Genomic DNA, 27,953 nt, shown 5'->3' with positions numbered 1-27,953 from the left:
AGCATGTATTTACCCATTTGTCCCAACCTTACCTTAATCCAGATGTGCCAATATATGTATATGAGGTCTTTATTCCCCTCAAATTAATCAAGTGATTGGCATGAAGTAAAAGGTAATGCTGCAGTCACCCTGTGCTGGAAGCAGGTGGGAGGGTCACTCTGTGGCCAGTGGAGCTTAGCACACATCTGCATTTTTAGGCTTTAAGGCTTTTCTCAAATTTGAAGCAAACTGACTTAGTGGGGAAAAACCACTCTGCGTATCTTTTTATCCTCTGTTTTTGTAAAGGTATTTGTAATGTAAACCAAATGGCTTTGCTTTGTATGTCCCCAGCCTAGTTTGAGTGTCAGATTAGCTTCAGATAGAAAACCCTTCACTAAATTGTGTTAAAATGAATTGAAGTGTCACTTTTAATAGTGACAACGTATATTTGCTTGTAGAAAACAGAACTGTATTTTCTGCCAGTTTTCTGGAATCGTGTGGTATAAAACAAGGAGCCCAACTATGAAAAAAAAATCCATACGTGGAAAAAAAAGGCACACAAAAAGTGCTGCAAATGATTGCAGGCACTGCAAAGTGTGATGGCTCCTAATAAAGAAACCTCAAACCAACTGAAATCCAGCCATCAGCGTTGCATCACACTCACATATTTTCAGAAACATTTAAAGTGCTGCTCCCCTGGAGGTGATCCTGTGGCTCTGTCAGGATTGCTCATGTGAAGTTCCCTGGTGCCAAGTGGTGCAGTTCCCAGTGCTCGAGCTGAGGCAGCAGTGGGTCCCAGATGGGGATGGAGGCAGCTGCAGCTCTGGGGACAGCTGGTGTTTCCTTGGGGACAAAACCTGCAGGGCCACCTGGCCCACGTGCTTGGTGCCCTCATGGTGAGCTCTCAGTCACATGGGAAATGTTGTCATAGGCGTTGTCCCTTCTTTGCAAGAAAAGTGATGATGATTTCTCGTGCTTTTCAGTCAGATGGTTTTCCCCAGCACTGAGTTTAAGCATTTTTTTTTCACTTTTCTTTGGAAAAAAAAAAAGAAAATTTAAGGCAGCATAACATTTGACATTTAACTCTCTGGTTTCTATGGAAATAACACCAGGTATTTTGCAAACTCTTGACAGGTACAAGTTACAGTGAATAGCAAGGAATCAAAATAAATGGATAAGGAAAATGGATTCTAGGCAAAAACAGCCCAACACCGTCATTTAGGACAAACAAAAATTCCAAGCTTAAAGCAACTGATTGTTTTTTTTGGTTTTTTTTCATGTTGTCCAGTTGTCTGAGCACTGTCTGCAACCCACAGTTAACAATTTCATCTAATTGTTTTGGTAAACACATGTAAGCAGCAATTCTCCTGAAGTAGGTTTCCTCTACGAAGCAATAAGCAGGCAGGTTTTAGCAGTTTGTTATCCAAATTGTCAAGCCCTAAAGAGTTTGTCTTTAAGTAAGGTAAGATAATCACTGCAGTTTCGTGCTCTTTCAGTTCACACTGAGCTTTAATGAAACCTTTCAGGCCTTCAGCATTACAGGTTTTGCAGTAAGCTTCCAGTACAACCAAGATTCAGAACTGTCTCTGATAGCAAACTCAAAGACTTCATCCAAACCTCAGGGAAGTTGTTGCCAATGACAAAATTTGTAGCTGGCATTAGGGCAGAGGAGACCATTTAGCGGCTACACAGTTGAGTTGATTGCAGGATTTATGTGTTTGGCATATCTGGGAAGATGCCCTCTTCCTGCAAGTATGGAAAATGCCATGCTTTTACCTACTGAGAAGGGTGTTGGCTGTTCACACATTTCTATCTCGTTGTTATTTCAGAAAGATGAGAAAGCCACAATAGCCAAGATGAACCGGCAGCGCACCAACTCCATCAGCCACAACCCACCGCACTGGGGTGTTGACCGGCCCTTTTACAACCACCTCGGAGCTCACCAGGTCTCCAAGGAGATGAAGAGAATGGTAATGCCTTGCTTTATGAACATTAATGTCTCCTTTTCTTGCAGCATTATATATCTATCCCTCCGTGCTTTGTCTAAAGGTTTTTGCAACCCCGGGGGCATCTTCCAAATGAGGGTAGTAAATAGTTTGGTTTTTTTTTACTGGAGAAGTAATAATAACTAGTAGATCTGGAGGTAGGGATTGTGAGGTGAAGCACAAGTGGGTTTGGAAGGAGGAGGGAGCCTGAAAGAAGGCTCTTTGGTCTGACTTGTCTGAAAACTCATCCAGGCTATTGGAGCAAATGTGATTAGCTACAAAGAAGGATCAGTAAAGCAGACTTTCAAATGGAAGGTGGCACACGTTTCTGTTAGCTTATAACAGACTTCAGCACCTTCAAGGGATTCCTACTTGCATTATACAGGCAAATGCCGCTCACTCTGAGCTACCTGCCTGCGTATGCTCATGAGTCCCCAGGAATCACACCACTCTATTTAACTCTTGAGAATACATTATAAAGTACATGGATTATTTGGTCTATGGTAGCAGGCACCTTCATTTCATAAATTATATCCTTCATTACATCCAAATTAAAATTGCCAACACAATTGGGGAGAGAGTAATTGTGTGGCTTATTTTACATAGAGATTTTATCTTTGTTTTCTGCAATAAAGATTAAGAAAAGAGAGTTTCTATTATAAAGACTATTATTAATAACAAAAATAGTTAGCACCTGTTTAGCAATTTGCATGTGTATGCAAATTGTTCTATGATCTTATTATTCTTTAGATGAAGTCTTAAACAAATGAATTCCTTTTAGTAGTCTGTAAGTGAATGTGATTTGGAACAAAATTAAAATGTATTTACCTAGGTTGCACATGGGTATGTCTGTCAGATTGGTTATGTCAAAGCTGACAGGACTGTAAATCATGTCCTGTTCATCACTTGACGTCCATGATATTTAGCTGTGTATCCAGCTCCAAGCACGGAGTGCTGGGATTTCTTGTGTTCCCTCTGTTGTTCATTTGAGCATGACCAAAAGCCAGAGTCCTTCTGCAGTGAGTTTATCACAGTTTTGATCCTTTGTACACGCTCAAAAGTGTGCATTTGTTGCCTGAACTCAAAGTTTCGTTGCAGGTTGCCAAAGCCTCAGAGAAATTTTTAACACCTTCACAGGGTTCACCTTCACAGCTTAAAATTTTTGGCGTAGCTGCAGGCAATTGTATATGGTGTTTGATGATGGGAAATGCTGGCACATTTATTAATAGTTGATGCTAATATTATTCAATCATAATATTATTTTACAGTGCTAAACTGAATTTCTTAATCTCCATAGTAATGTTTCTTTCATTTCTCAGATTCAAGTAAGGGTTCCTGACATAAGCGTACAGATCTGTGGAACAGCATGTTTTTTAATGTGGGCTTTTCAATAGGGCGTGCTCAATAGGCACAGCATTATTAGAAGAGCTAATCACACTAGCATATAATTATAATTATAAGTTTCTTTCAATAGCTTGTAAGGAGTTCTTGCATCCTCCTGTTCAGAAACAAGGTGTGAGCATGCCAAACGGTGTCGTGCTTCTTGGTGTTAATTACAGTTTGCCATGTCTAGCTGGTTGTTTCATTGGAAAAAACATAATTATTTATTGAAATACCAAGCTGAGTCCTACAAACATCACTGTCCTGAGCTTGTAGGAGAAAAGGATTCTTCTCTCTTTCCCTTTTCTTATCTTGAACCTTTCCTTGTAATGATTTTTATAGATGATTTCTTTTAACAGATTCAGCAGCTCAGAAAAGCTTCTCCACTCAGTCTGGTTCTGTGCTGCCTCCTGTAGCAAGCTCTCTTTCGAGAGGCTGATATCTGCATTGCGTGTGGCATGCTATTTTCTGAAAGCCTCTTTCAGATGCAGTGTAACTTATTTTTTACTAGATGTTATGTTGTTCTTGGGGAACAGGTTTTTTTAAATCATTATTTTCAGTATGTCCCCCTGCTGTATGTCTGGAGTGCTTTAGTCAGAACAAAAACATGCTGCTTTCTATGGGCTAGGGAGCATCTTAATGTCTGCTAGATGGACGTCTTATTGATCAGATCATAAGAGCAGTTCCCCTTCCCTCTCAACTCTTTGTGTTAGCTTCTTGATTCGTATGCCACCTCTGATGTCGTGTGACACAGGTGCTACGTGTGCTTGAAGGCACGCTCAGTACACAGTCTGCGTGCAGCCTGCTTAGAAATACAAAATGCAGACAGACAGAAGGGGGGCACAACTACAAAGGCTTTTTCAGCACTCCCCTGGGATGACGTGCCATTGATCTTGGTAAGCCACTCCAGCTTTCAAAGCTCCTGAAGATGTGCTCTTCGTTCACGTCACCCACCTCTCCCCAGCCCTCTTGTATGTAATGATCTGTAGCCATTTCCGTGCAGGCAGTGAGGCACTGCATGTTAAAACCTGAAGCTGCTTAGCTCTGTAATGTCAAAACAGGTGTTTGTAATGGGGGTCACGAGCTAGCACTCTGCCAGGAGCAGGGTGATGCTACAGGGATGTGCAGTTTCATTATGCTGATATGTAGATATAAGTACATTCATACATAGGGATAATATGGATGGTTGTAGGGGACATACATTTTAGACACGAGACTTAGAACTCGTTTCAATACGACAACTTTATTTCCAGGAAAAACAGAGACAGTTTTTTGCAGCGATACATAGAATTCCCCAAAAGAGAATATTAAAGTTCCCCGAATAGCATTTTTGTGAGGGATCTGTTTTATTTAAAAGTAAACAAAATTATTTTGGCCTTCTTTCTTGCCTTTGAACGCTGGCTCTGGCAAGCTGTCTGTACTCTGAGGATTTATTAGTAGTAGTTCTGGATGAGACAGATCCATATCAAAGGCAGCTGCAGGCTCCTTTCTTTCCTTCTCCTTTGGTCACAGCATTTCAGTGGTGCCACGTGTGGGCACAGGGGCACGGCAGCACACCGAGGTGGAGCTCCAGCAGGGCTGGTGGGACAGGCACCTGGCCATCAGCCCTGGCTTTTCTCCACGTTGTGGCTGGAGCTCAGCCTTGGCTGGGCCCAGCTGCCTTCAGCTGTTCCCCTGGGCATACAGGAGTTTATGCAGGCACTTGCAGTCTCATATAAATAACACAAAATCCCAAACACGTGTCCACAAGCAATAATCTAAGACATTCTGGGATTATTGCCCTAGTCCTACCCTATGCCTGAGGCAACCAGGGTTGTAATGGTGTCAGCCCAACCCACCCTACCCTGAGCCTCTCCTCTGCTCTGTTTGTGGTGTACGTGGAGGAGCAGAGCTCCCACAGTCCCCTACACCAGCCTGGTGTTCTCCACTGTTTCTTTGGTCTGTTTTTTAATCGCAAAAGAATCAAAAATAAACTGACTTCAAAGCATCTGAGAACACAGGTGTATTTATAGCTAGAACAATATTTATACAGAAAGACTTTGCTTTTCCCAGTACAGATCTTAGATTGTTTTTATAAATATTGATGAATTTTAGACTTCTGGAAATAATATTTGTGCCTCAATTCTCATCAGCAAAACAAAGCTATGGAAAAAAGGAGGAAAAAAAAGATTGTAGTAGATTCTATACTTGAACGAACTTCATTGTAAGCAACAATCAAAAGGCAAATGTTGATACCTTCCAACATGACAGGGCTGTTCTAGATGACAAATGATTCTATTCAGTGTTAGCTGGAAAACATGTCCAGTTTGGGATCATAATCGTTCAGGAGAGTGTGGATGAACTGGAGGTAGTCCATTGGAGAGAATTACAAATGAGGAGAGTTTCAGCAGTGTGACCGGTGAGGAAGGGCTGAGGCACTAGGTTTGTTGAGTCTAGAAAGGAGGACGTTGAGTAAGAACAAAGCCTTCAGATACACAAAGGCTTGTAAGGACAGGGCATAACGGTAAATCGTTCTCCATGTCTGCAAAGAGCAGGTTGAAAAATAGACATCTTAATTTGTTGCTGGGAAGTTAAGAAAAAGCTTGTAGATACAAAGACTGGGTCATGTAAGGAGCCTGTGGAACTCCTGCTGTTCCTGAAAACATTTCATTTGTTTCCCTCAGGGTTTTTCAGTCTGGAGGGTCATCATAAAAATTTTTACAAATATAGAAGCGATATTGAAAAAAAAATCCATATTAGGAGAGTTTATAGAGCATAAAGAATAGAAAACATCTTTAAATATTTTATGAAGTTTCCAGTCTAAGCTGTGCTAAACTGAGGCATCCCTCTCTCTTTGGACAGAAGCCAGTTATACCCACATTTCTGCCAGGTATTTCCTCAACCCTTGTATGAAAACCTGAAAGGATGGAAATCTCACAGTTGTGAGAAATTTCCGTAGGTTGCCTGGAGAAGCTATGGGTGTCCCGTTCCTGCAGGCACTCAAGGCCAGGTTGGGTGGGACCCTGGGCAGCCTGATCTGGTGGGTAATTGGCCCACAGCAGGGGGGTTGCAGCTAGATGAACTTTAAGATCCCTTCCATCCAAAGCCATTCTATGATTCTGTATTACACTGTCCAGCATGGGCAGGTGGCTCGGTGTGTTCCACTGATAGCACTGGGAAGGTTCACATCAGGAGCAGGTACATCTAAGTCCTTGTAAACCCAACAAGAGCAGAATGGCTAATGTGATTCCTGAGCCTGGTTGTAGGTGCTGGGCAGATTTCCTTTTATTTTTTCAGCTGCTGGGATGGTCTAACATCAGGAAGTTTAGGAACAGAAAGAGGAAACTCTGGAGATCTACGGTGCTGATTTCAGACACGAGCCTGCATGAGTCTTATGAAGCATTTAACTTGCAGTGAAATTGTGTATGACCTCAGTGTTAGTTAAGAAGTAAACCAGAAGTGAAATTGAGTAGGGTTTATAAACATGTGGGAAACATGACTGCATGCAGATGTTAAAAATGTGAGGTGAGGCTAAAGAAGGCATCCTGGGAATGGCTGGGGCAGTAAAAAACAAGTCCTTATTCAAGTGGCAGTGCCCAGTGCCTTGTGGCACCACTGCTTCATGCAGTCTGCTGCGTGCTGCATGATACTTAATTGCTTGGTGTTTGCTTTCTAACAAAACATTACTCATCTACAGGCCTGGTCTTTCAACCATAAAATATAATTCTTTGTTCTGTTTGCCCTGTCTTAAACCAAGCAGCTCTCTGCATGTTGCATCACAAATACAACTCTCTTCTACTCTTCATTGTCCCCAGGTTACCCTTACAATAGATTTTCTTCTTACTAGGAAATGAACATTAGGGAACAGGTGCATCAAAGGAATAAATGCTATAGTTGGTTCTGTGCCAACTACAGTGATTCAAATAGGAGAATCATTAAGGTTGGAAAAGATCTTTGAGACCAGCTAGTCCAATCATCATCAGAAATGATTAAAAATATAAAATAAAAGTCAGTGGGCAAGTTTTCCTTGGTCAGTAGTGCCACCTGCTCAAAGAGAAGCGAGCTTGACTCTGTGAATGAAGCACTGAAGGTCTACCCTCCTTCTAAAGGTTTTCATTTGGCTTGAGGTCACCATTCTCCTCTTTTCCAGCAATCACTTGCTAAATCTGGCAATAGCAATATTGTCGTCAGCAGAGTTGGACAAGGGCACCCAATGGAGAATTTGTCCCACTGCATCTTTGCTGCCATTGTAGCCCTCAAACTCCCATAGTCAAATAGGGAGGAACTTTCAGGCAATCCATTCTGCTATAATCCCCATGCATTGCTATAGGCCTGGGAGGAAATTGTTAACCCAGTCTGGGTTTTCTGTAGCCAGTGTGTTTGACAAAACAGCCAGGGGAGGGATCCTGTCATGCAGTTATGCTATATAATTGCTTTGGTGCTTCTGAAAAGAGGATTTGTATGATTCAGATGTTCTGTGTGATTTCACATAAATGAGTGGGAGCCATATAAAGCACTGTACACTGCTCAAGTTGTTGGAGACTTTGAACAGTTTTTGTGACTGCAAACTTGAATTCCAGTTGATCAGGGCTTGCAATCAACCTTGATTAAATTTTTAAAAGCAGAATAAGAGCAATATGCAACAGCTGATCTGCAGCTGCATCTCTGAAATCTGGTTAGAGTTTAGTATTTGCATGGAAGTCCTGCACAGATAATTTTTCCAACTGTCATATACATTTTTCTTGAGTAAACTGTAGTCATACAGGAAAAGGCAGTTTGGACCAAGGCACTGCTGAAAAGAGTCATACAATCTTCTAGCAGGATTAAACTAAGCCTACAGATGTAAAGATACCTATTTCCCTTTATGCAAGAAACACCTCCTCTGATGCCAGTGGCAGCTCAGCACACGTTGACATCAGAGGTGAAGCTGTGGCACTCAGCAGAACCATTTCTAGGCCCAGAGGGTGACTAATTAAGGGAAGTCACATTTGGATTCGGTGTGTCTGCATCTGCCTACATCTGTGCATCTGATTAGAAGAACGTTCAACAGAAATTTCTGTAGAAGTGCATTGTTTATCTTCACTTGGATTATAGAGATGAAAGGACAGAGGTGAAGGAGCCAGGAACTTATTCTAACACTGCCTATTTTGGGATCTTTTCTATTCTGCAAGGCATGGTAACTGCTCACAAGTGAGTTGCAGAGTCATGTACCGTTTCACTTGCAGATGTGGCTTTGGGATGTAGAAATTTGGATTCAGAGTTCAGAAAACTGGGAAGTGTGAGCAACCTGCCCTTCCTCCGGCAGTGAGTTCCAAGCCAGAAATGAAATAAAATTAAGGTGGGAAAGCTATTTCAAAAGCAGTAGTGTATATTCTACATAGTATGAATCTGATAGGCCAAATAAATCCATGGCTTTGGTCAGGTGCAGTCTGACAGAGGACGGGTACCAAATCGTTCTCAGCAGAACAAAGTGGAGCGCCTCAGCAGCTGTGAGCAGTGCAGAGGAATGAAAATCTATTTAATCAAGTGGGGTGGGATGCAGAAAGGGAGCACTTCAGCTTTGCTTTTCAGAGCTCATTAGTCCATGTTCCAGATAGAGCAGACACACTCACTGTATCTGTTTCATAAACCAATTTGTTATTCCACACTTAGATTCTTGTTAAATACCCTTCTGACCAGCGATACATGTGTGTTTGTGTGCCTGTACTTTCTGGACTCTGGTATAGAAATTACATTATTTCTGGCTTGAGTGCTTTAAGATCCTTCAGTTCTGATTCTGCTCTTACACCTAACAGCATCTGCCTTCTCAGCCTTGTCTGGTTGACCACAGGGACAAAGGCAGAATGTAAAACGGTACTGAAAAACTGAGAACGGAGGTGAATAATTAGTTTTGTGGTAGAGCCATATCACGTTTGTTTTTAACTTGGTCCACTCTCTGCCTTTCTGTCTCCATCTGTGTCTTCATAATCTCTCTCTCTGTGGAGCATCTTTGCAAGTTGGCGTGAGCCCTTACAAGCCTCATTTTGTCTTCTTGATTCATAAGACTGCAGTCCTTTAGATTTCATGTAAGTCGCATTCATTTGGGGTCTTTGTGCTAGACACGAGCAAAGGGCAAGCAAAATTAGCTCCTCTGACATTTTTGCCCTCGCAGTCTTTACTGGAGTTGCCAGCAAAGCTTTTAAGGTGGATTCTGTGCATTCCAACCACGTTGTCATTAAAAAGGTCATAGAGCTCATCAGCTCCTCTATTATCTTATTTTTGGAGCTAGAGGAAAAGTTAAAAGGGTGTAAAGTCTACTCCACTTCTTTGTGTATTTACAATATGTTAATAATTACAGCTAATGTTCTCAAAGTTAGAATTATTATTTCTAGTGGTTCTTGATTCAAAGCATTATGATACAGCAGTCAGCTTGTCACAGCTTTGACAAATGCTTTATCATTCTATTTAAGGAATCCGTATTAATCTTCAAAGAAAACAGCTTAGTTAATTTAGAAGTCAAGAAGAGAGGCAGCAGTCACATGAGCTTTTAGTGCAGTAGATTTCCATAAAATATCCCTCATAAAATTGTTAAGCTTTTGGGACAGATGTGGTAATGTAACATTCCCTCTCTTTTTTTCTCTGCATGTCAGTTCCCACAGAGGGACGGTCATTAAAAGTAAGTGCTAGTAAATTCAGAACCACCTGACTTGCCATAAAACGTGGTTGGGTTGTTGGGTTTTTTTTGTTTGTTTTTTAAGAATCCCATGTAGAAAAGAAGAAAGAGCAAGACAGTTCATTGGTGGGTAAGGGACCTGATTCAGCTACATTTGGGTTAATGTTCCTGAATTCGGAGAGAGAACTTTCTTATTCTCAAAGCAATTATTAAATGCTTTTACCTTCACATTTGCAGCCTGATGGCAGAATAATGCAGCCTCCTGGGGAAGGAGAAAAATCCCAGTATCAGGGATGTTTAAATAAGAATAAGAATTGCATGAGGTCCTTTAGCATTGACCAGTCTCATGCCTTAGGTTTCCTTCTAGAGAAAAAGAATTTTGATCTCAATGAGGGCTACTCCTTCATCGTGGTTATGGAGCTATTCCTGAACTTCTGTGAACTCGTTGCTGTCTGATTCCTGTAGCCATCACCACTTTTGCCATTTTCATTCCTGCTGACAGTTCCCAGACTTTTCTTCATAGCACCCTGGAAAGCCATCAGCACTGCTTCAGCTTGCTGGGCACAAGTCCATGAGCAATCAAGAGGGGATTTATGTACTCTACTCTAGGAATTGGTTTCTTCTCTTCCTTCCCTCTTTCCTAAATGGTAGGCACCTGATTTTTATCAAGCTGTTTTTTCAGGCTGTTCAGATCTCTGTGCATATGTGTGCAGAAATGCCAATCTTAGCGTATGTTTGAGGAGCTCATAGCTGTTCCATGCTCAGACAAGCTGGGTACCACACTGCCCAGCACAGCTATGCAGACTCCAGCAGCATGGACAGAAGAGATCAAGGCTGCTTGCAGCAGCAGCACCCACTATTTCACTTCTGTGCTTGAACTCCCTCAGCCAAAGGTGTTAGTGCACGTGATGGAGCTTCATGGGAAGGAGAGCTGTCCCCAGTGTGTGTGTTGCTTTGCCTGTTGAGGAACTTGTGATGTGTGCTCATTTGTCTCCTAGGCCACGAGTGTGGTAGTTCTTAGGAATGAAGCCAAACTGATGTAGCCCATATTCCTGCAAGACCTATACTAAGCCCAAGGATTTTAATTGGAGCAAAGCATCCAAGTCATCAAGAAATGAAACTGTTTTCTAGCAGTGGAAAAGAAAAAAAGACCAGCATGCTCAAGCCTTGTGCAAGGAGAAGGAAATAATTTAAGTGACCATTTTCAAATGATTCTAATGGACCAAGCATGCCCACAGAGCAGAGCCCAGGGGGAAATATCCTCCCAACCTGCAGAGGGTGAGCAGCGTGACACTGTGCACATGATCATCTCCCCTGCCTAAAAGGATTCTTGCTATGCAGCTGAAAGAATGAAGCTTTAGTGAATAGGGGAAAAAATCTCTGGTTGCAGGCAGATCTCTGAGGCATATTTTTTCTGAATCCTAGCTAAGTGTTTCAGTGCAAAGAAAAAAGATCTCCTGTAATATGGTATCGGTTTCTAAGAAGCTGAGGGATTTTTTGTGGGTCTTTTTTTTTTTTTTTTTTTTGGTTTGGGGTTGGTATTTTTTTTTTTCCTAAAATAACCTTGCAGACCTCTCTCCATAACAATTCCATTTTTGGAAATTCTGCTTGAGGAATCTTTCTCATGAAATGGGAACATTTGAAGTGAATCATTTGCTTAACTTAAAGAGGTTCCTACTACATTTAATTTTAAGCTGATTCTAATTAAGAGTTCAAGTCACTCTTAAATATTTAGGTATTGGTAGATGTAGATTTGGGTAAGAAAACAGAATAATCATTTCTTTTATTGCTTTACCTGAAGTAGGCTTTTTGTGAGTTTTCAATTTTTAAACACCAATTTTGTTTGATCTGCCAGCATGAATAACTTCTAGGGTTTCAAGCGCAGTCCAGTATTTTAAATTGAAGAACTACATCAATTAATTTTGTATTATTTTAGAGGCTTTCCTTACAACGGTTTTGCTGGGGGAGAGAAGCAGGGGGGAATCTAGTTCCATGTAGCTTTAGTGCTCACCCTTATAAACGACCAGCTAAGCATGCAGCCCACGTTTTTTTTTTCACGCTTGAAGTCTTGTGGCATTTACTGAGGTTATGTTTGCTGAGATTTTCTTGTAAATGGAACGGTTGGCTTGCGTTCTCAAACATACACACCTAGAAGGCAGGAGTCTGAGATCTGTGTTTGGTTTCAGGACATCAGTAGGATGAATGGTTTCTCAGCTGTCCATGAAAATCAGACCATTTTAGGAGACGCTCCAATTGCAGTCAGTCATCCATTTCCCATGTGGATAAGCTAGAAAATGTGAACTTGATGTCTATCTAATGAGCAAGTACTGTCTGCTTTCACATCAGTTCCCTCCCCCTCACTTGTTGGCTGGTAGCTATCCATCTTCAGCTGCTTTTCTTACTTTTTTCAGCCTAACTGGCTATGACACCAGACAAATTACTAAGCGTTTTGTCTCCATGATTAATCAGTGAGCTTTTGTTTTTGGCACTGAGTTGTAGCATTGCTTAGAGGATAAATAAATAAATCAGATATTCCTGACAACAGTAAAATGATTAAGAAAAGAAAAAAAGCCACACAACAAGAAGCTGAATGATCCCTTTGTCACTGTTAAATGTGAAATCAAAAGTACATGTTTTGTTTGGCTTGGATAAGTGCACATGTTAACATTAAGTCAACATCACTGTTTCCTTCTTCCCACTGCACTTGAATCCAGTGGTGGCTAGTACATGGGGCTGGATTTCGGATGGGTTAAGCTGGAGTTGCAGTTTCTATTTCGAGGTGTGGTTTGACTTTGAAACGGAGGGTATAAAAATGGACATAGCTGTCAGTGAATCGCAGTCCTGCCTGTTGACCTGAGGGACCAGGGCCGCTTTTTTCCACTTGCTAAGTCAGTGTTATCCAGGGTCGCTGTGTTGGATTTGCTTCTGCCTATTGCTGTAACGCCACATTGCTAACTCATTGCAAGGGCAAAATCTGTGCTCCTTTAGAATCTGGTCTGTGTTCTTGTTGCTGATGGTGTCACACAACACAGCTGTGCAAAAGCTGTTGCCCAAAGGCTCTTCCTTGCAGTCATGCAGCATCAGGCAGGCCTCTGTTTGCTCCCCCTGCCTGGGAGCAGCTGCAGGTCCAGCAGCTGGAACATCTTCACGTGCTCTGAGCGGTTTTGGCCTGAGGTCTCTGGGTGGAAAACAAAAGCAATGTTGCATGTCTCCCAGCTACATTTCTCTTATGTTTTGGAACACAAGGTACAAACCCTGTGCCTGTGAGCCTGCTTGTCAAGTATACAACCTCTCTTAACTTCAGTTAAAGTTAAGCCAAGATTTCAGAGAAGAGATGTTGTCTCATCCCATGCAAAATGTCTTTTTTCATGGTATTTGGTCTGTTAGGTATGGCAATAGTAAACGTTTAAAAGTGTGCCTCCATACATTTTTCTCTGAGGCCTTCTAGCCACTTAAGTTATGGGTGCCCATAAATACACTCACTCAGTTCAGGTGGCCCCAAAGGAATTGTGAGCATTTTGGCTATTACAGAAATTATAATTTCTGCAGTCTTATTCAAGAAAACACATTTTTTGGTGTGTGCATGCAGTGAGTAGAGATGTAAGGAAACTTTTATGGGGTTCCTGCTGAAAAAAAGGAAAAGCAAAATGCATCGGATTCCCTTAGCCGAGCCCAGCTTTAATTAAGAGATGCAGCTCTGCTGAATTAAGTATGTGGCTGTCCCATGTCAGCAGTTGGAGTTTTGTCTCTCAAATAACATGTGCCAGCAGTCAGCTGAAGTGTTTCCCTTATCTCCATTTCCATAAATTTGTATCTGAAGGCATGTGTTTTTCTAAAACTGTTCTGTCTGCCTGATGACACCACAGCACAAACATTGCCGTGGGTTGGTGAGGCTCTCCATCCACACCTAGCAATGAATGCTCTGAAAACTCCTCTGCAGTGTCGTCCTCTGGATGCTTTGTGTTCTCAGGGTTTGCCTGCCTCCTAACCATTGTGTCCTTTTCCTTTCTTTCAGGGTTTTGAGGACCCCAAGGACAAGTAAGTAGATTTTCTTCTGTCATATGCAGTTAACGTTTGCAGATTTCGTGTTGTTAGTTGTTTGTTTTTTTCTTCTCATATTAAAAAAGAACAAAAATTAATGCCCAGCAGCCAAGAATAGTGCCTGGACCCCCCCAGGGATTTCTCCCGGAGGGACAACCAGTCTGAGGACATGGGGTTGATTGACTGATGTGCAATCAGAGCTGCCACTGTCTCAAAACATTTATTAATTTGTGTGGGTCTAACTGGCATTTGGGATGAAAACATTTTGCTGCTCTTTCCCACCCCACCCCACCCCACCCCACCCAGTGTTATTCAGTATTTGCTGTTTTGACAATATCCCAGGAACAAAATCTTCATGCAAAGGGTGTCTAGCAATGTTGAGCGTTTCCAGTAAGAACAAATGATGTATGTCTAAATGACACATGTAGTTCCTGAGTGCTTTTTTATGTGTATGCTTCTAATTATTACATGGTACTAATTGCTATATGCAAAAAACAAACTCAGAAATGACAGCTCATTATAAAAGGTGAATTCATAATTTTGTGTTCTAAAATGCAAACACGTTAGCGCAGCATTTTGATCTATTTCATATGCAACTTTTTAAATGGCAAAAATAATGATAAAACATGAGTGATGTTTTGTGGGAAAAAGTCTCTCTTGGAGGAAGGAAGAAAAATAATACAGTCCCTTTCTCACTTTCACAGCTGGGCATCACTAAAGAATGTCCTGCAGTGAAGGTGTCTATAGTTATTTCTTGTTCAGAACCACTGAATGGCATTAATTGTAGGCTTGCTCAGGGTGAGACAGATGACAGTGAAGGAGACTGATGCCTAAAATGTGTTGCTATTGCTCTTTATCACATTTCTCAGGCTGCCAATAAGGACTCAGCAGATCTGTGTGTGCTGGGGCAGCTGAATGTTTCTGTGGGCCCTAAGTAATGTGCCTTTGGGGAAATGCATGTTATGATGGCTGAGTGCAACTCCCTACGAGTAAATGGATGTGATAAGACTGAACATAGATTGAATACTAGGAATCATCCTCTCCTCCTCTTGCCTTTCAGTGCAAACTCTATTTTAATAGTATTTACTTCTGTGCACCGTGGGATGTTTCAATGGAGGTGCAAAGTGTCTAGGGGAAGTCTTCTGGCAGCTGTGTACTCAATTGATAGTGGGTACATTTTGGGAGGAAAAGATCTAACAGATTACAACAAAATAATCCTGAGGAATACAGAATTTTTAAGTATTCTTCATGAATTAAGATCTATCCTTATTTGTCAAACAAGAGAAAATTAATTCTCCTGCTTCGGTGCTGGGTGATGGATGAGTCACTCAGTGAGTGGGGAGTGGCACCACTGCAGGTGGGTGCTCCAAGGACCATCTCTCCTCCATACTGCAGTTTGAAAAGGTTACTTGAGTTGCTAAGTGCTGGCAAGGACTGCTCTGTATTTACTAGTGCTGATTCAGTGTGGCTCTGTCTTATACGGACTGCAGGCTTTTTGCACTCATGCTCCAGACAAAAAAAAATCTCCTAATTGTCTTAGATTCTCTTGATCCAGCAGTCTATTTAATTCAGGGTTAAAGATATGGCAAAAAAAGAATTCTCCTGCCAGGAAATGTTAGTGGCATTGCTTAAATGAGATGTCAAGCACTCGGTCCAGTGCTTTCACATGCAGAAACACAGCTCTTTTCTGACAGCAAAGGAGAGAAGCACCATGTATCCCTTAAAACAGGACCTGACACACACCTGAGTGCAAATGTAGTCATTGAACCTAGGCACGAAGCATTTGCAGTTATGGCATACATGTAGTTTTGGCTGTGGTCTCACTCTCACACTCTTCATCTGCAGAAAACTGAATAATCAGAATGTTTTTGGATCATTCTGAAGCCAACTTCTTTGGGTTAATTGCTAGCTTTCACATGTGCAAGCAGAGTGCAAAAGCTGCTCCCAGCGCTGTTCGTGTTGTTCCTGTCCCTTGTAACAATTTTCTTTTGGCTGCATTTTGTACAGATCTCAACAGCACTTTTAAGAGGTGTTTCTGAAAGTTTCATGGGGGCCTGAAATCCCTGGTTTTCCCACACACACTATCAATATATCAATATGCATTTCCACATGTGAATTTCATTACTCCATGGCAGTAGCTTAGCTCTGACTTAGGAGCACTGCCTCCAGGGCTCTCATTTGCACAAGAACATTTGCTCTTTTGATTTAGAACTTACGCAGATGTACCCAGACTTGCTGTACTGTAATGAGTAGGGACACAACAGGCAGGGTGCCCTGCAGCCACCCCAGCAGAAGGGTATGTGCAGGTGATCACACTTCCTTGCTGTCTGCTAGAGTGTTGTTACCTTGCAGTGAATATCCCTGCAAGGTCACTTAAAAACTGAAGAGATGTTTCTACATAAGCTGCAACTGCAGAAATTATAATATGAGAAATGCCCTCTGCAGTATGATGACCTGTTACGGAACTGGAGATAACTGTGACCAAAACCCATGCAGATTTTTTACTTCATGTCCTCCTGAACGATGCTATTCAACTGGAGATTGAAATGTGACTGAGTTTCACCAAGATTCTGAGTTGACTCTTTTGCTCCAGTTCTGGAGGAAAATGTATTGCCTCTCTCGTTTGTGGTATGAAATGACTAAATGTGAATGACCCACATGTGTAAATAACTTGCAGGATCTTGGAAGACATTCTGTAAATACGAACCGTAATAATTTCCTTACTCATTTTTTATGGGTCCAGAAGACACAATTTGTGAGGGCCGAGTAAAAAATAAGCAGCCACTTGTTGAGTGCTTAAGCAGATATGCTTCCTCCAAGGAAGCATCTAGAAGTAAATCCAATTTCCTGCCCTCCTAGGGACAAAACTTCGCTATAGTTTTAAAGAGGAATATATGACTAGGAAGGAACTAAGTAACTCTGCAGACCAAAATTAAGAACAACTGTTTTACTCCAACCCTACTTAACTATTGATTGGGTGAAGCAAGCCGAGGCAAGGTGGACAAGCTGCCATTGCCATGTGGCCATGAAGAGACACCAACGTGTTGGAGCGGCCTGGCTGGCCACGGGCAGGAGGGGTGGCAATGAGCCCTTAGGCCTGGTCTGTCTTTCTCTTGATGAGAAGTACGTGGCAGGGCCTCTACAGTCCTGCTGTGTCCGGCAAAAAGCCTCTCCTTCAGAAAGGGTTTTTAACTTTGGGTATGGAATCACATCCTGATTTGTAGGCCTCGTTGAGCAGCCTCTGCTCACAGCACAGCCCTGCCAATGAGCCCAGCAACAGCCTTGGGCGTTGCGCCCTGTCCTGCAGTGCAGACAAAACCCAAAACAGCAGTACAGCCTCCCATCCTGCAGGTCAGACCCCGGGACTTTTCTTCAGAGTGCCGAAGGTTGAAGGTCACTCAACATGAGCTAGTAGCTACATTCCCATCGTGGGATTTGCACACAGAAATAGTTGTCCATTGGAATATAACCCCGCTCAACTTCTGTGTCCTTGGCAATCCAAGTAAACAGAACAGAAAAACAGCACTTCAGGATGAACTTTTAATTTCTGCCCATGACTGCTTTTAAGGCAGACAATTAAAATGTCGGCAGCAAGTCACTGAGAATTTTAAGAAGCGACAAGAGATTTTTGGGAGGTGCTTCATGTTTCCTGACTGTAAGTGCAAATTGCCTCAGGGCAATTCTTTTTTTTTTTTTCAATATTTTTTGAAAATCAGCACCATTCTTCTGAAGAGAAGCATCAAAAATACAATGGCAACAAAGATTATAAGCAATTTTAAAATCTTCCATGTACTTGGAGAGCAGAATCTAATTTATCTTGTGGGGGGTTTTTTGCTACCTTCTTCCTAGCTCGTGTGAATTAAGTAAATATCTTTCAAACAGGAAATCTTGTCTGCTTCTCTTACTCGTATGAGTTGTGTAAGAGAAGCAGTGGGTTTTGGGCCACATTTTTTTCCCCATGCTTGTTCTGCAAATAATTTTTTTCTCAATAATGGAGAATTGTTCAAGTTCAGAAATTTTTGCAGACGTCATAGAATCATTAAGGTTGGAAAAGACTTCTAAGATCATCTGTAGTCCAACCATCCACCGACCACCAACACTGCCCACTGAATCATGTCCTTAGTATTTCTATCCTTTCCTGTAACACCTCCAGGGACAGTGACTCTACCGCTTCCCTGGGCAACCCGTTCCTACTCTTTCTGTGAAGAAATTCTTCCTAATATCCAACCTGAAATATCCAGCATCATTATAGACATGATTTTTGGGAAGCAGTGAATATGTCTGGTTACATGGATCATAGATAAGACAGCAGGGAAATGCAGGGAAGGCTAAGTCCAAGGACTAGTGCTGGGAAACTACAGCCTAGCTATGGGGATGTAGCACAGTAAAGAGACTCCAAAGCAAGAAAACAGCTCCCTGATGGAGGTTGTGTTGGAAAAAAAGGCAAATAAACGAAATCCTTTCACTGGCAGACTGTCAGTGAGCAGTACAGCTGGTATAATTTTCCTCTCAGCTCATAATCCGTTTTCCAGCTCAACGTTGTCATAAGCAAAATGCCATTAACCTACAGTTTGTTATAGAGTGAGATGATAACATGTGGTGAAAAGAGGGCAATTATCTTATCCTCTTATGTTCTTTTTTTTATTATTTATTTTTTCCCACATCCTCAGGAATACACAGGAAAGTTTGAACCCGGAGGATGAAGTGGATGAGTTTCTGGGCCGGGCCATCGATGCCAGAAGTATCGATCGATTACGCTCTGAGCACGTGCGCAAGTTTCTCTTAACATTCAGGGAGCCTGACCTGGAGAAAAAGGTAATGCTCTGCCACCCAGGGAGCTATAAGTGCTCCTGAGGTTCATTAGTCTCTCCTCGTCTTTGGGAACCCATTTTAAGCAACAGTTAAGAGTTCTCTCTCACACAGATTTGGGAGAGGAGATTAGCAGACCCAGGAGTCCTGAGTAGCTAATAGCTTTCAGATATCTTCCTGTTGTGAGACAAAAATCTTTTCAATTTCTCTGTCTATTAAACAGAGACAAGATCTTCTCTGGACTGTAACATTAAGTCCAGTTAAATCCAGTTACTATTAAGGGTACCATGTGAGCCACTATTTACCTGAAGAAATTCCAAGTCATATTTTTCCTGTTCTTTTTTTCATCCAAGCACAGATCTTTGGGATACTTGAGCAGTTTCCATGTTAAGCTCACCGTCTAATGGATAAAGCTTCAGAAATTAAGTTGGCACTATTTATTTTATTTTATGTAAAAATATACTCATTCAGTGACAAGAATTGCAACCTACTGTGAAAGCAGACTTTTGCAGGATTTATAGCTATTCAATGAATCTGTGTGGGATCAAGTTGAAGCACAAGCATGTAATTTACCCCCACTCCTTCTCTTCAATTTTATAGCTGAAAACTGCTAAGGAAATTAGCAGTTCACCTGTTCCAAGCATCTTTCATTTCATGGTTCAAACATTGAAACCGTTTGCACTGAGAACTGTGCTTCATGCTAAATAAAGCATCTTTGGGAATCGGATGCAGCTCCCATGTGACTGATATGTTGACAAGTAGTTGGAATGAGTGACTGTGTGAAAACCACGGCATCCTTGCACTATCGTTAGAGTGCGCCAAGCTGTCTGCACAAAAAAACCCAAGGCTTTCTCATTAGCAGCATTCATCCTTGTTGGAAGAGGCTTCCCATGGAAAAAGTTCATGTCTGGCCGTAGTGACCTAGTATCCTGGTCCCTAGTATCCCCATTTCTGTTCTCTGATGCAAGGATCAGGCCTTGAATTCCCATCCAACTGTGTCAACGTGTTCCCTGCTCTTTGGAACCCTGTAAGGATTCAAGCCCTTACAGCTTGCCCAGGGAACAGGGGAGTGAGTTTGTAGTGCTGGTCTTTTCTTAGTGACAGTTCTTTCCAAGAACTTAAATGGAAGCCAAGAAAAAATATTGTTGGGTGAAGGCAGTAGCCAGTTTTCCCACTAATGTAATGCTGTTTGCTATTTTTGCAGTACTCCAAGCAGGTGGATGACAGGTTCGGAGCCTACGTGGCTTGTGCCTCCCTAGTCTTCCTCTTCATCTGCTTTGTTCAAATCATAATCGTGCCACAGTGAGTATCTTATCACCCCTTTGCTTCCCTCTGCCCCTCCTCTCCCCAATATTCTGGCCTATATTTCTTTGTTGTTTATTTCTTAAGAAGTCAGAGCACCAAGGGGAAAGGAAAATCCTTAAATAATTCATTCTCAACTCGTGTGTGGTGCTTATTGTTTTCACTCATCTCTAGCACATATTAAACTTCCCCACTGGTATGTGACTCTTTCTGCTTTGCCAGTGTGATTTCTCTTACCGTTTACCTCCACCTTAAAATTTGATTCAGCACATTTATAAGGCTGTGGAAAGCAAATATTAGTAAGCTGGAAGCTCTCTGTGCCTACTGAGGCATGGTGTGCATTCACAACAGGAGGCTGCTCTGTCCCCTTGCCTAAATGCAATAGAACAGAGAGGTGAAAAACCCATCACAGGTTCACTGCTCAGAGTGCAGTGGTCTCGGTGTGCTTCACAGGTGAGGTTTGACCTTTTGTGCATTTGTTCTGGATTCAGAGCAGCCATGCAAGAAGAAGAAAAGTACAGAGGGCTACACATGCCTAAGCTTTGATAGCTCACCCGGGGTTTAAGGGATGCAGTCATTTCTTTCCCCAGGCAAGAGAGGGACTGAAGTGGAATAAGCTCCTCTGGGCTGTGGCGCACAGCGCTTTTGAACCACTGCAGGGTGTTCCTGCATCTGAAAGGCACAGTGTAACTCTCTGGATCTTTTCCAGCAGTGAGCTCTGCAGACATGGTATTTCTTCTCAAAGAGTTTGTGAAATTAAAACATGTTGGTATTTCCTGTGCTCTCATTTAGTAACAATAATATATCATTCACTGAACACTGCTGTGTTGGAAATAAATTTGGAGTTAGTCATTTTTAATCGGAAGAACAAGATCTCAGAAGCTCCAACAATGCTCCAAATTCATCTTCAATACAAGAAGACAACAAATTCGTAAAGAGAGTTCCAGTGCTGTTGTTTGTCGTTACAACTGCTTCTACATCTGTTCACACTGCGCTTCTTTTCAGAGTAGAGATCGGTTTGTACCATTCAGAGGAGATATTTGGGAGGTCATAGAAATAGTGCATGTTCTGTTGAGGTCATTCACTCTCCCAGGCAAGAGGACGTTCACTTCTGCTCACAGGAAGATCAGCAAAATAACATCAGTGCAAAGGCACTGTGTAAATAGGCAGATCCACTTTGGGAAAGTAGAGGTTGGAAACTGGAATCAGATAGATCCTAGCAATTACTGCCCAGTAGCTAATGGCCAGAATATTCTTAGAGAGCTTGGCCTCGCTTGCTAACGGCTGACACTTTGGATCTGCTGACTGGATATTTCCACTTTGAGCTCTCACATGCAGAGGCTCTCTACCAGACTTTGTGGTTCTCATCAAACTCCCTGAGCAGCCACTAAGCTGCCTCCATAAAACCCAGTTTAACATTTAAATGACAGCTTGACAGTTTCTGATCTGCACCAACCATATGGCTGACTCTTTTGTATTACAGGAGCCAGTCCCTTATGGCAGTGTGGTATAAATGTCACGCCGCTCCGTCCCCTTCCACACGGCCTGGAAGGGGGTGGTTAGCATTTTTGGAAAGTTTTTAAGCATCCTTAGGTAGCCCAGTCTGCCTGAAAGATAATATGATTTGAATTAAAATAAAATGTCATGGTTTGACTGCCGATCAGATGTACTGTTCCACAACTTTTGGGTTGTTTCTGCCGATATTTCAAGTTTGGTCTTCTGTTGAAGGTAACACTGAGCAGCATCTGAAACCACAGGTGCATATGTGTCGCTATCAGAGCTTCATCAAAGTCACAGCTGAGTCTGACAATAGAGCTAAAATGGCAGTGGTAACTTATGATGATAAAGAGCAATAGCTTTAATGAATTTCACAAAGGCTCAAACAGTGAATTAGCAAGTACAATTATCCTAATAGTCATGAGAGAACACAGAGACCAGCTGGCTTTGGTGTGGTTAGCCTTAATGTCACGTTGCAAGAGTACTTCCTTTAAATTATGAACGAGGCAAACTCCTGGGAAGGGGGCCTGTCCTTTCATACTGAGACCAATCACTGCAGAATTGTTGTTGAATATCTTCATGATCAAAACACATCAAAAATGCATAGTACAAAGTTGGCCCTGAGGTCCTGTTTGTACTTCAAAGTTGAGAGAAACAGAGAAAGCAGAGGAATGTCTCAAGCTGGCCAGGCTAAAGCTGGTATCCCCATTCTTGTGCCATGGTTGCTCCTGTTCCATACACAGGACAAAGCTCAGATGTGGCAGGGCTGACCCCACTGAGCTTTTCCCTTGTGTGTTCCCTCAGGAAAGCACCAGGTTTGCCATCTCTACCTGGGGCACAGATAAGAGGGGTTTCACCAGCTTAACACAAAATGGGCCTTCCCTGTGGATTTCACATGCACTCAGCTGCAATGCAGTGCACAGCCAGTTTTCCTTCCTGGGGTCTCTATCCCACAGCCAGCGGGCTGACCCTCTGTAACAAATTGCTCCGTCACCTCCTCTAGCACAAGAGGTATTTCTCAGTCCCTCTGCTGTCACCTCGGCAGGAAGGTGATTGCTATAAAAGATGCAGTCTTTTTTTTTTCTCTCTACTCTGCAGCCCGTGTGAGTAATTCAAATAGGGCAGCTTATCTGTTGGTATTCAAGGCACCTTGCATCTCCTACTGCTATCCTAATTGGAAAGCCTGTGCAGTGTGTCATAGCTTCTACAAATGTCATAGTCTAGAGATCAGAGCTGTCGCTTTCTATATGGTATGCATTAAAAATAAATCTCCTTGCTTTCAGCTCTACGTTTATGCTGGGTTTTTACCTGACCTGTTTCCTGATCTTGACCACGGTGGTGTTTGTTTCCATCATTTACTCCTGTGTAAAGGTAAGAAACGTGTTTTCTTTGTGGAGTCCTTTGCTGAAGCTAACTGGATCAGTAACCTGTTTCTTCAGCTAACAGAGTATGTTTTGTTAGCCATCCTGTCCACATTGTGATAAGGGTTACAGAAAAGGCTTTGATAAGACGGAACGAGCAGCAAACAGATGTTAGGGTTGGCATCTCTTCAGCTCAGCAAGCAGTAATCACTCTGTGGATCTGCATGTCTATTAAGTCCCCACTCTCTCTGCAGGCACTCTCATAGTGATATAAGAGGAACACGTTTCCCATTGTGGAACAAAACACTGATCACTCGTTTCCTCCCTGCAAACTTCCTGCAGAGCAGCCTGTGCACTGTCCCCTGCTGCATATGCATGTTTGGGTAGGCAGATAATCAGAAGCGGAATATCATCAAGGAAAAATGTCCTGGGGGGAAGTAAAAGCCATAAACATCTATAACTTTATCAGCCATTCTCAGATGAGCATACAGAGCTCTTTCTTGCAACTGTTTCTGATAAGCAGAGAAATTTGTTGTGTGAAATCTGAAGTCATGCTAATTATTCTTGGTGTTTTGTGGTAAAATGGCAGTCAGTGTTTTGGATGGGTGATAGGCTCTTCTTTTTCACTCAGTTGGTACTTGCATTAAAATGCTGATGCTGTTTTGAGAATCTTTCCATTCCAGCAGGATCTGAACCTGGAAATCATACAGATTCAGGCACCTCAACCCAAGCTCAGCTTTGTTACTCAGAGCTTAGCAGAAAATAGCTCAGGAGCATTAATTTTTCTGCAGAAGACAGTTAGGTAATGGATTATGCCAGGCAGATGATTTACCTCCCTTTAATTATCTTCTTCTCTGAGCCATTTTCAACAGCTGAAGGTGGGATCTCGACATACTTGCACGTTTCACCTCTTTCTGGTTTTTGAAAGCTAGATCTGGAGAATCAAGCTTTGCTTCTCATTTAAAAGGAGCTATGAACTGTTCCCAGTGAAAGCCTTAGATGAAATTTGAATGTAACAACTCAAGGGGCTTCCCTTGGGCTCATGAGGAGGGAGTCAAATGCAGCGTTCTGCTGGTCCTGCTTGTTCACCAGCAATGAGGTGTATAGATAACAATGCTAATGAGATGCCTTGTGTCCCTTGAGCTGAGCACTGGTACACTCAGAACTCTGAAGGGTTCAAGCTCGTTGACTTGCCACCAGATGGATTTCAAAGCACATGGTTGTTTGTCACCCACTGGCTTTTACAAGCTTCCATGTACGGGTGGCAACACTCACTTCTTCTGACATAATTCAAAGGTTTTCGTTTTTATTTGGGGACTTTTGATTTCTTTGTTATTACTGATCTGAATTAATGATTAATTTAAAAGGCACATAGCATTCTTCGGTCCTTGTGACCCTCGGAGGGTGGTCAGCCTGGCTTCCTTAGCCTTGACCAACGTGTTTAGCTAGCCCTTGGTTAACGGGTATTACTTTATTACTGTGCTGCACGTTGCTCCAAGAAGCCTTCTTACCCATATGCAGAAGTGAGGAAGGCACTTTTACAGACCCCATGGGGGAAATTTTAAGACACAGAGATGTCAGCGTTATTTGTTTCACACTCGGATGTGGGATAGGAAAGCATGTATTTTACATACCAGTGGTTAATTCCACACAGAGTTGGAAAGCAGGTGTCCACCCCAGGATACCAGTGTAAGCATAACTTTTGCCTGTTTGCTGTACCGTTACATGGTTAAGTGTCTCTTTTCCTTCCTTCCCTGTTTTGGCCTCTCCATGTCTGGCTTAGACAGTGGCCAGCAGGCTCTTTCAGGACAACTTGATCGTGTTTTATTTTCTTTTGCTGTCATTATTATCTTCTACTATAAAATTCCCTACGGACTACAAGTTGATCCTGGACCTGCCAACACAGCCAGTTTGGCTTTCCAAGTTCCTTCAGCTGCAATAAACAAGAGAGTTCCAGTTTTTCACTTTGATACTCCATGAAGACTTGGCCACCGTGAGATGGTGTTCCTTCCCAATAGAGTCTAAGGTCATGGGAACCATGGTCCCTTCACAAATACTCCACTGTCAGACATCTGTTTTGCTACTAACTTACCAAGTTTGTGTTTCTTCTTAAAATCCTTAACTCCTGGTATCTAAAATGCTGTGTGGAATTGAACTTCTTGCATGTTCTTGGGAGCACATATGGCAAAAATTACAAGTTAGCCCTTACTCTCAAGAAATAGGATTTTGAGACTGTACCTTGCATAGGTACCATTTGCCTGCTTTTTCTCTGCCTCCTGAGACTGGGCTAGAAGCTCCTTATTTATTTATTTATTTTCTTCTCAGGCAAAGGAAGAAGTAACCTCTGAAAACTGTACTTTTTTATAGACTAATAAATCTCTGTGAAATAAGTTACATAAATGGACTTGCAACATCCTATTGCCTGGAGATATTGTCTTTTACTCTGGAATCATCTTAATGTACTTCGAAATGTCTCAAAGGCTTTTATTACAAATTGAAAACTCAGAACTTAAAGACTTCCTTATTTTTTTTTGTCATCTCACAACACATCAGCAATTATCTAAGTGGTTTTCCGTGTCCACAATATATCTTAAGAAGATAGAAAGGAGAAATATTACCCTCCTGTCTGTGACCAGCTGATAGTGCAAAGTACAGTTTTTATTTATTGTATTTTATTTTACCTCATTTTCATCATGCAAATGAATGGATGACACGGATCATTTTCAATAGAGCAGTAGTGCTTACTGCTTTTTTCCATTAGGACTTTCACCTGGACCACAGTGCCCTACTTTTCCCTTCTGTGTTCACATTCACAGTGGGCATGGTGGTGATGGTTGGGCTGGATGATCTCAGTGATCTTTGCCAAATTTACTGATTCTGTGATTCTGTGATTGAGTACCTGTGAGCTTTTGGAGACTCTCCTGAGGGAGCTTACGTCTTCCAGCAGTGTTTATGCATTTTTGTGCACAACGAACTGGAAGTGACTGGATAGCCCAGTTTCATTTTTCCCACTGGTGTTATTTTTCTTGACGCAGGTATTTTAAGTGGCCTCAAGCTTGTGAGGCAACCCAAATGTGAATGCAGGCTGCCCCAATCACACAGTTAGATCCTTCAGTGCAGTTTCTCAGGAGATGCATGAACACTCTTGGAGGTGCCATTTCATCAAGCCTTCCCCTGTTCCGTTATTCACTCAGGCATGATTTGAGTAGGGGATGCTGGGCAATACAAACCAGAGGGCTAACTACCAACAGAGGACAGATTTTCACTGCACTATAACATCTTGATTGTTTCGCTTCTCTTACGAGGACAGAAAGGATTTTATTTTGTTGGAGTTATCCACTTTTCTTTCCTTTTTTTTTTTTTCTTTCTTTCTTGTTTTTTTTTTCTTTTTGGGGGTTGTTTTACCCCTGACTTGTGGCTACTTTTGTGGAAGGAACATTGCTAGAGCAGAACTGACTTGCCAGAGCTGGGACAGGTCTACCTCAGAGGTCCTCCAAACCTCAAGTATTGCTGGTCACTGTGTCTGCCTCTGTAAAATGAGAGGTTGTACATGTGCAGAGTGTTCCTGAAGGCTGTTCCTCAGGCAGAGGCTGCTCAGATGTGAGGCACAGCTGTGCTGCTGTGCTCTCCATTGCAATCCTAACCTCCTATGGCTTCTGGCATTTGTTACCTCCACAGGACTTTTTCCAGCTGCACTTGTTTACTGACCTAAGGTTTTCCCTATTTTGCAAAGTAAGGAGAACCAAGATTAACACAGGAAAAAAAAAAAAAAAAGGATGTTTTCATTAAACTTTTAAGTGTCTTTCACTGATAGCTTTGCTTGATATCTCAGGCTTGGTTCAAAATCAGGCTTTTTTGGGGATTGCTGGCAGCAACTCACATCCAAGCACCCCCAAGCCCGATTTGCCAAAGGTTACAGAAAGAGACCACCTGACCCTGGGGATTGTATAAGGTTTCCATGGATTTGAGTCCATTCTCATCCAGTGCGAGTCGGTCAGTGCCCAGACACCAGCCCTCTCCTCCCTCCTGGAGAAAACTCTGGCCGTGTTGGCCTCTCTTCTCCTCGTGTGAAAGTCGCCAGCAAATCAGCGCTTCAGTTGCTTCGTAATTCCGTTGTAGGGTCTCTGTGTGGGAAGCTATGCACTGACAAATCGTTGCATCCCTAAAGATGTAAGAGTGAAGGATAAAAGGGAGAAGCAGGACTTTTAATAGAAACATTAGTCATAGTTAAATTGCAGTGCCATGTCGCTGTGCTGCTAGCTTCTTTGTGTCTCTAAAAATACCCTCTGGTGGCTTGGTTATTCATGCAGCGTGTGGGTATGGAGAGCTGGATTCTGGAAAACATTGGCACTCCTCAGCAGAGTCCCCGGAGCTGTGGCCTGGAGGGGACAGGCACTGTGGGGCCTGTGCTCCCCAGACACAGGATGATGGAGATCTGCTGCACCCATCTCTTGCTGCTCCAACCCTGAGCATGCTGGTGTCGGATGAAGAGAATGGGAAGAGGAGGAGTTTGTTTCAGTGCCTTCTGGACTTCTCTGGTCTTGCAGCAGTGCAGTGTAAGGAGGTCTGGCTGATGCTGAGGTGTGACCCCTGCAGCACAGTGCTCCTCGTTAGGTTTTAATGCAGACTGTTTCTTCCTATGATGCAGTGCTGCACCTGGAAACCAAGAGTGCTTCAGATGTATGGTTAAGAGGCAATTAGAAGAAATCTTCCAGCTTTGATAATAGAAAATCCATGAGATGGCCTCTTTAGGGAAGCACAGGGGTTGCCTTTAGCAGAGGTTATTTTTAGCTGCCTCGGCATTAGCCAAGGCCAGCTGGGTTCTGCAGCCAGGTTTCTTCATTTCTGCTTTTTTAAAAGTTGGATCCAACAATTCAAAAGCTCCAGCTCGTTATTTTCAGTTACAGGTGGCTTGCGGGTTGCTTCTCCCAGCAGGACGAGGGCAGCCCTCTGAACAGTGCAGTCACA

At 42.4% G+C, this 27,953-nt stretch overlaps 1 protein-coding gene across 1 annotated transcript in view; it reads left to right on the top strand.

Moving 5' to 3' along the window:
- Nucleotides 1–27,953, top strand: part of ADCY5 (adenylate cyclase 5) — a 192,309-nt gene that overhangs the window by 150,680 nt on the left and 13,676 nt on the right. Inside the window, exons 8-12 of the mRNA XM_065751180.1 lie at nt 1,809–1,949; nt 13,991–14,013; nt 18,687–18,831; nt 20,030–20,127; nt 22,908–22,995. Of these exons, the coding sequence (XP_065607252.1) occupies nt 1,809–1,949; nt 13,991–14,013; nt 18,687–18,831; nt 20,030–20,127; nt 22,908–22,995 (495 nt within the window). The remainder of the gene's footprint in view (nt 1–1,808; nt 1,950–13,990; nt 14,014–18,686; nt 18,832–20,029; nt 20,128–22,907; nt 22,996–27,953) is intronic.

The sequence above is a fragment of the Cyrtonyx montezumae genome, unplaced genomic scaffold, assembly GCF_038088225.1.
Source record: "Cyrtonyx montezumae isolate F1298 unplaced genomic scaffold, pur_monq_1.0 scaffold_7, whole genome shotgun sequence".
Taxonomy (NCBI): Eukaryota; Metazoa; Chordata; class Aves; order Galliformes; family Odontophoridae; genus Cyrtonyx; species Cyrtonyx montezumae.
The sequence above is the reverse complement of the archived record's forward strand: the minus strand, read 5'-3'. Positions and strand labels throughout refer to the sequence as shown.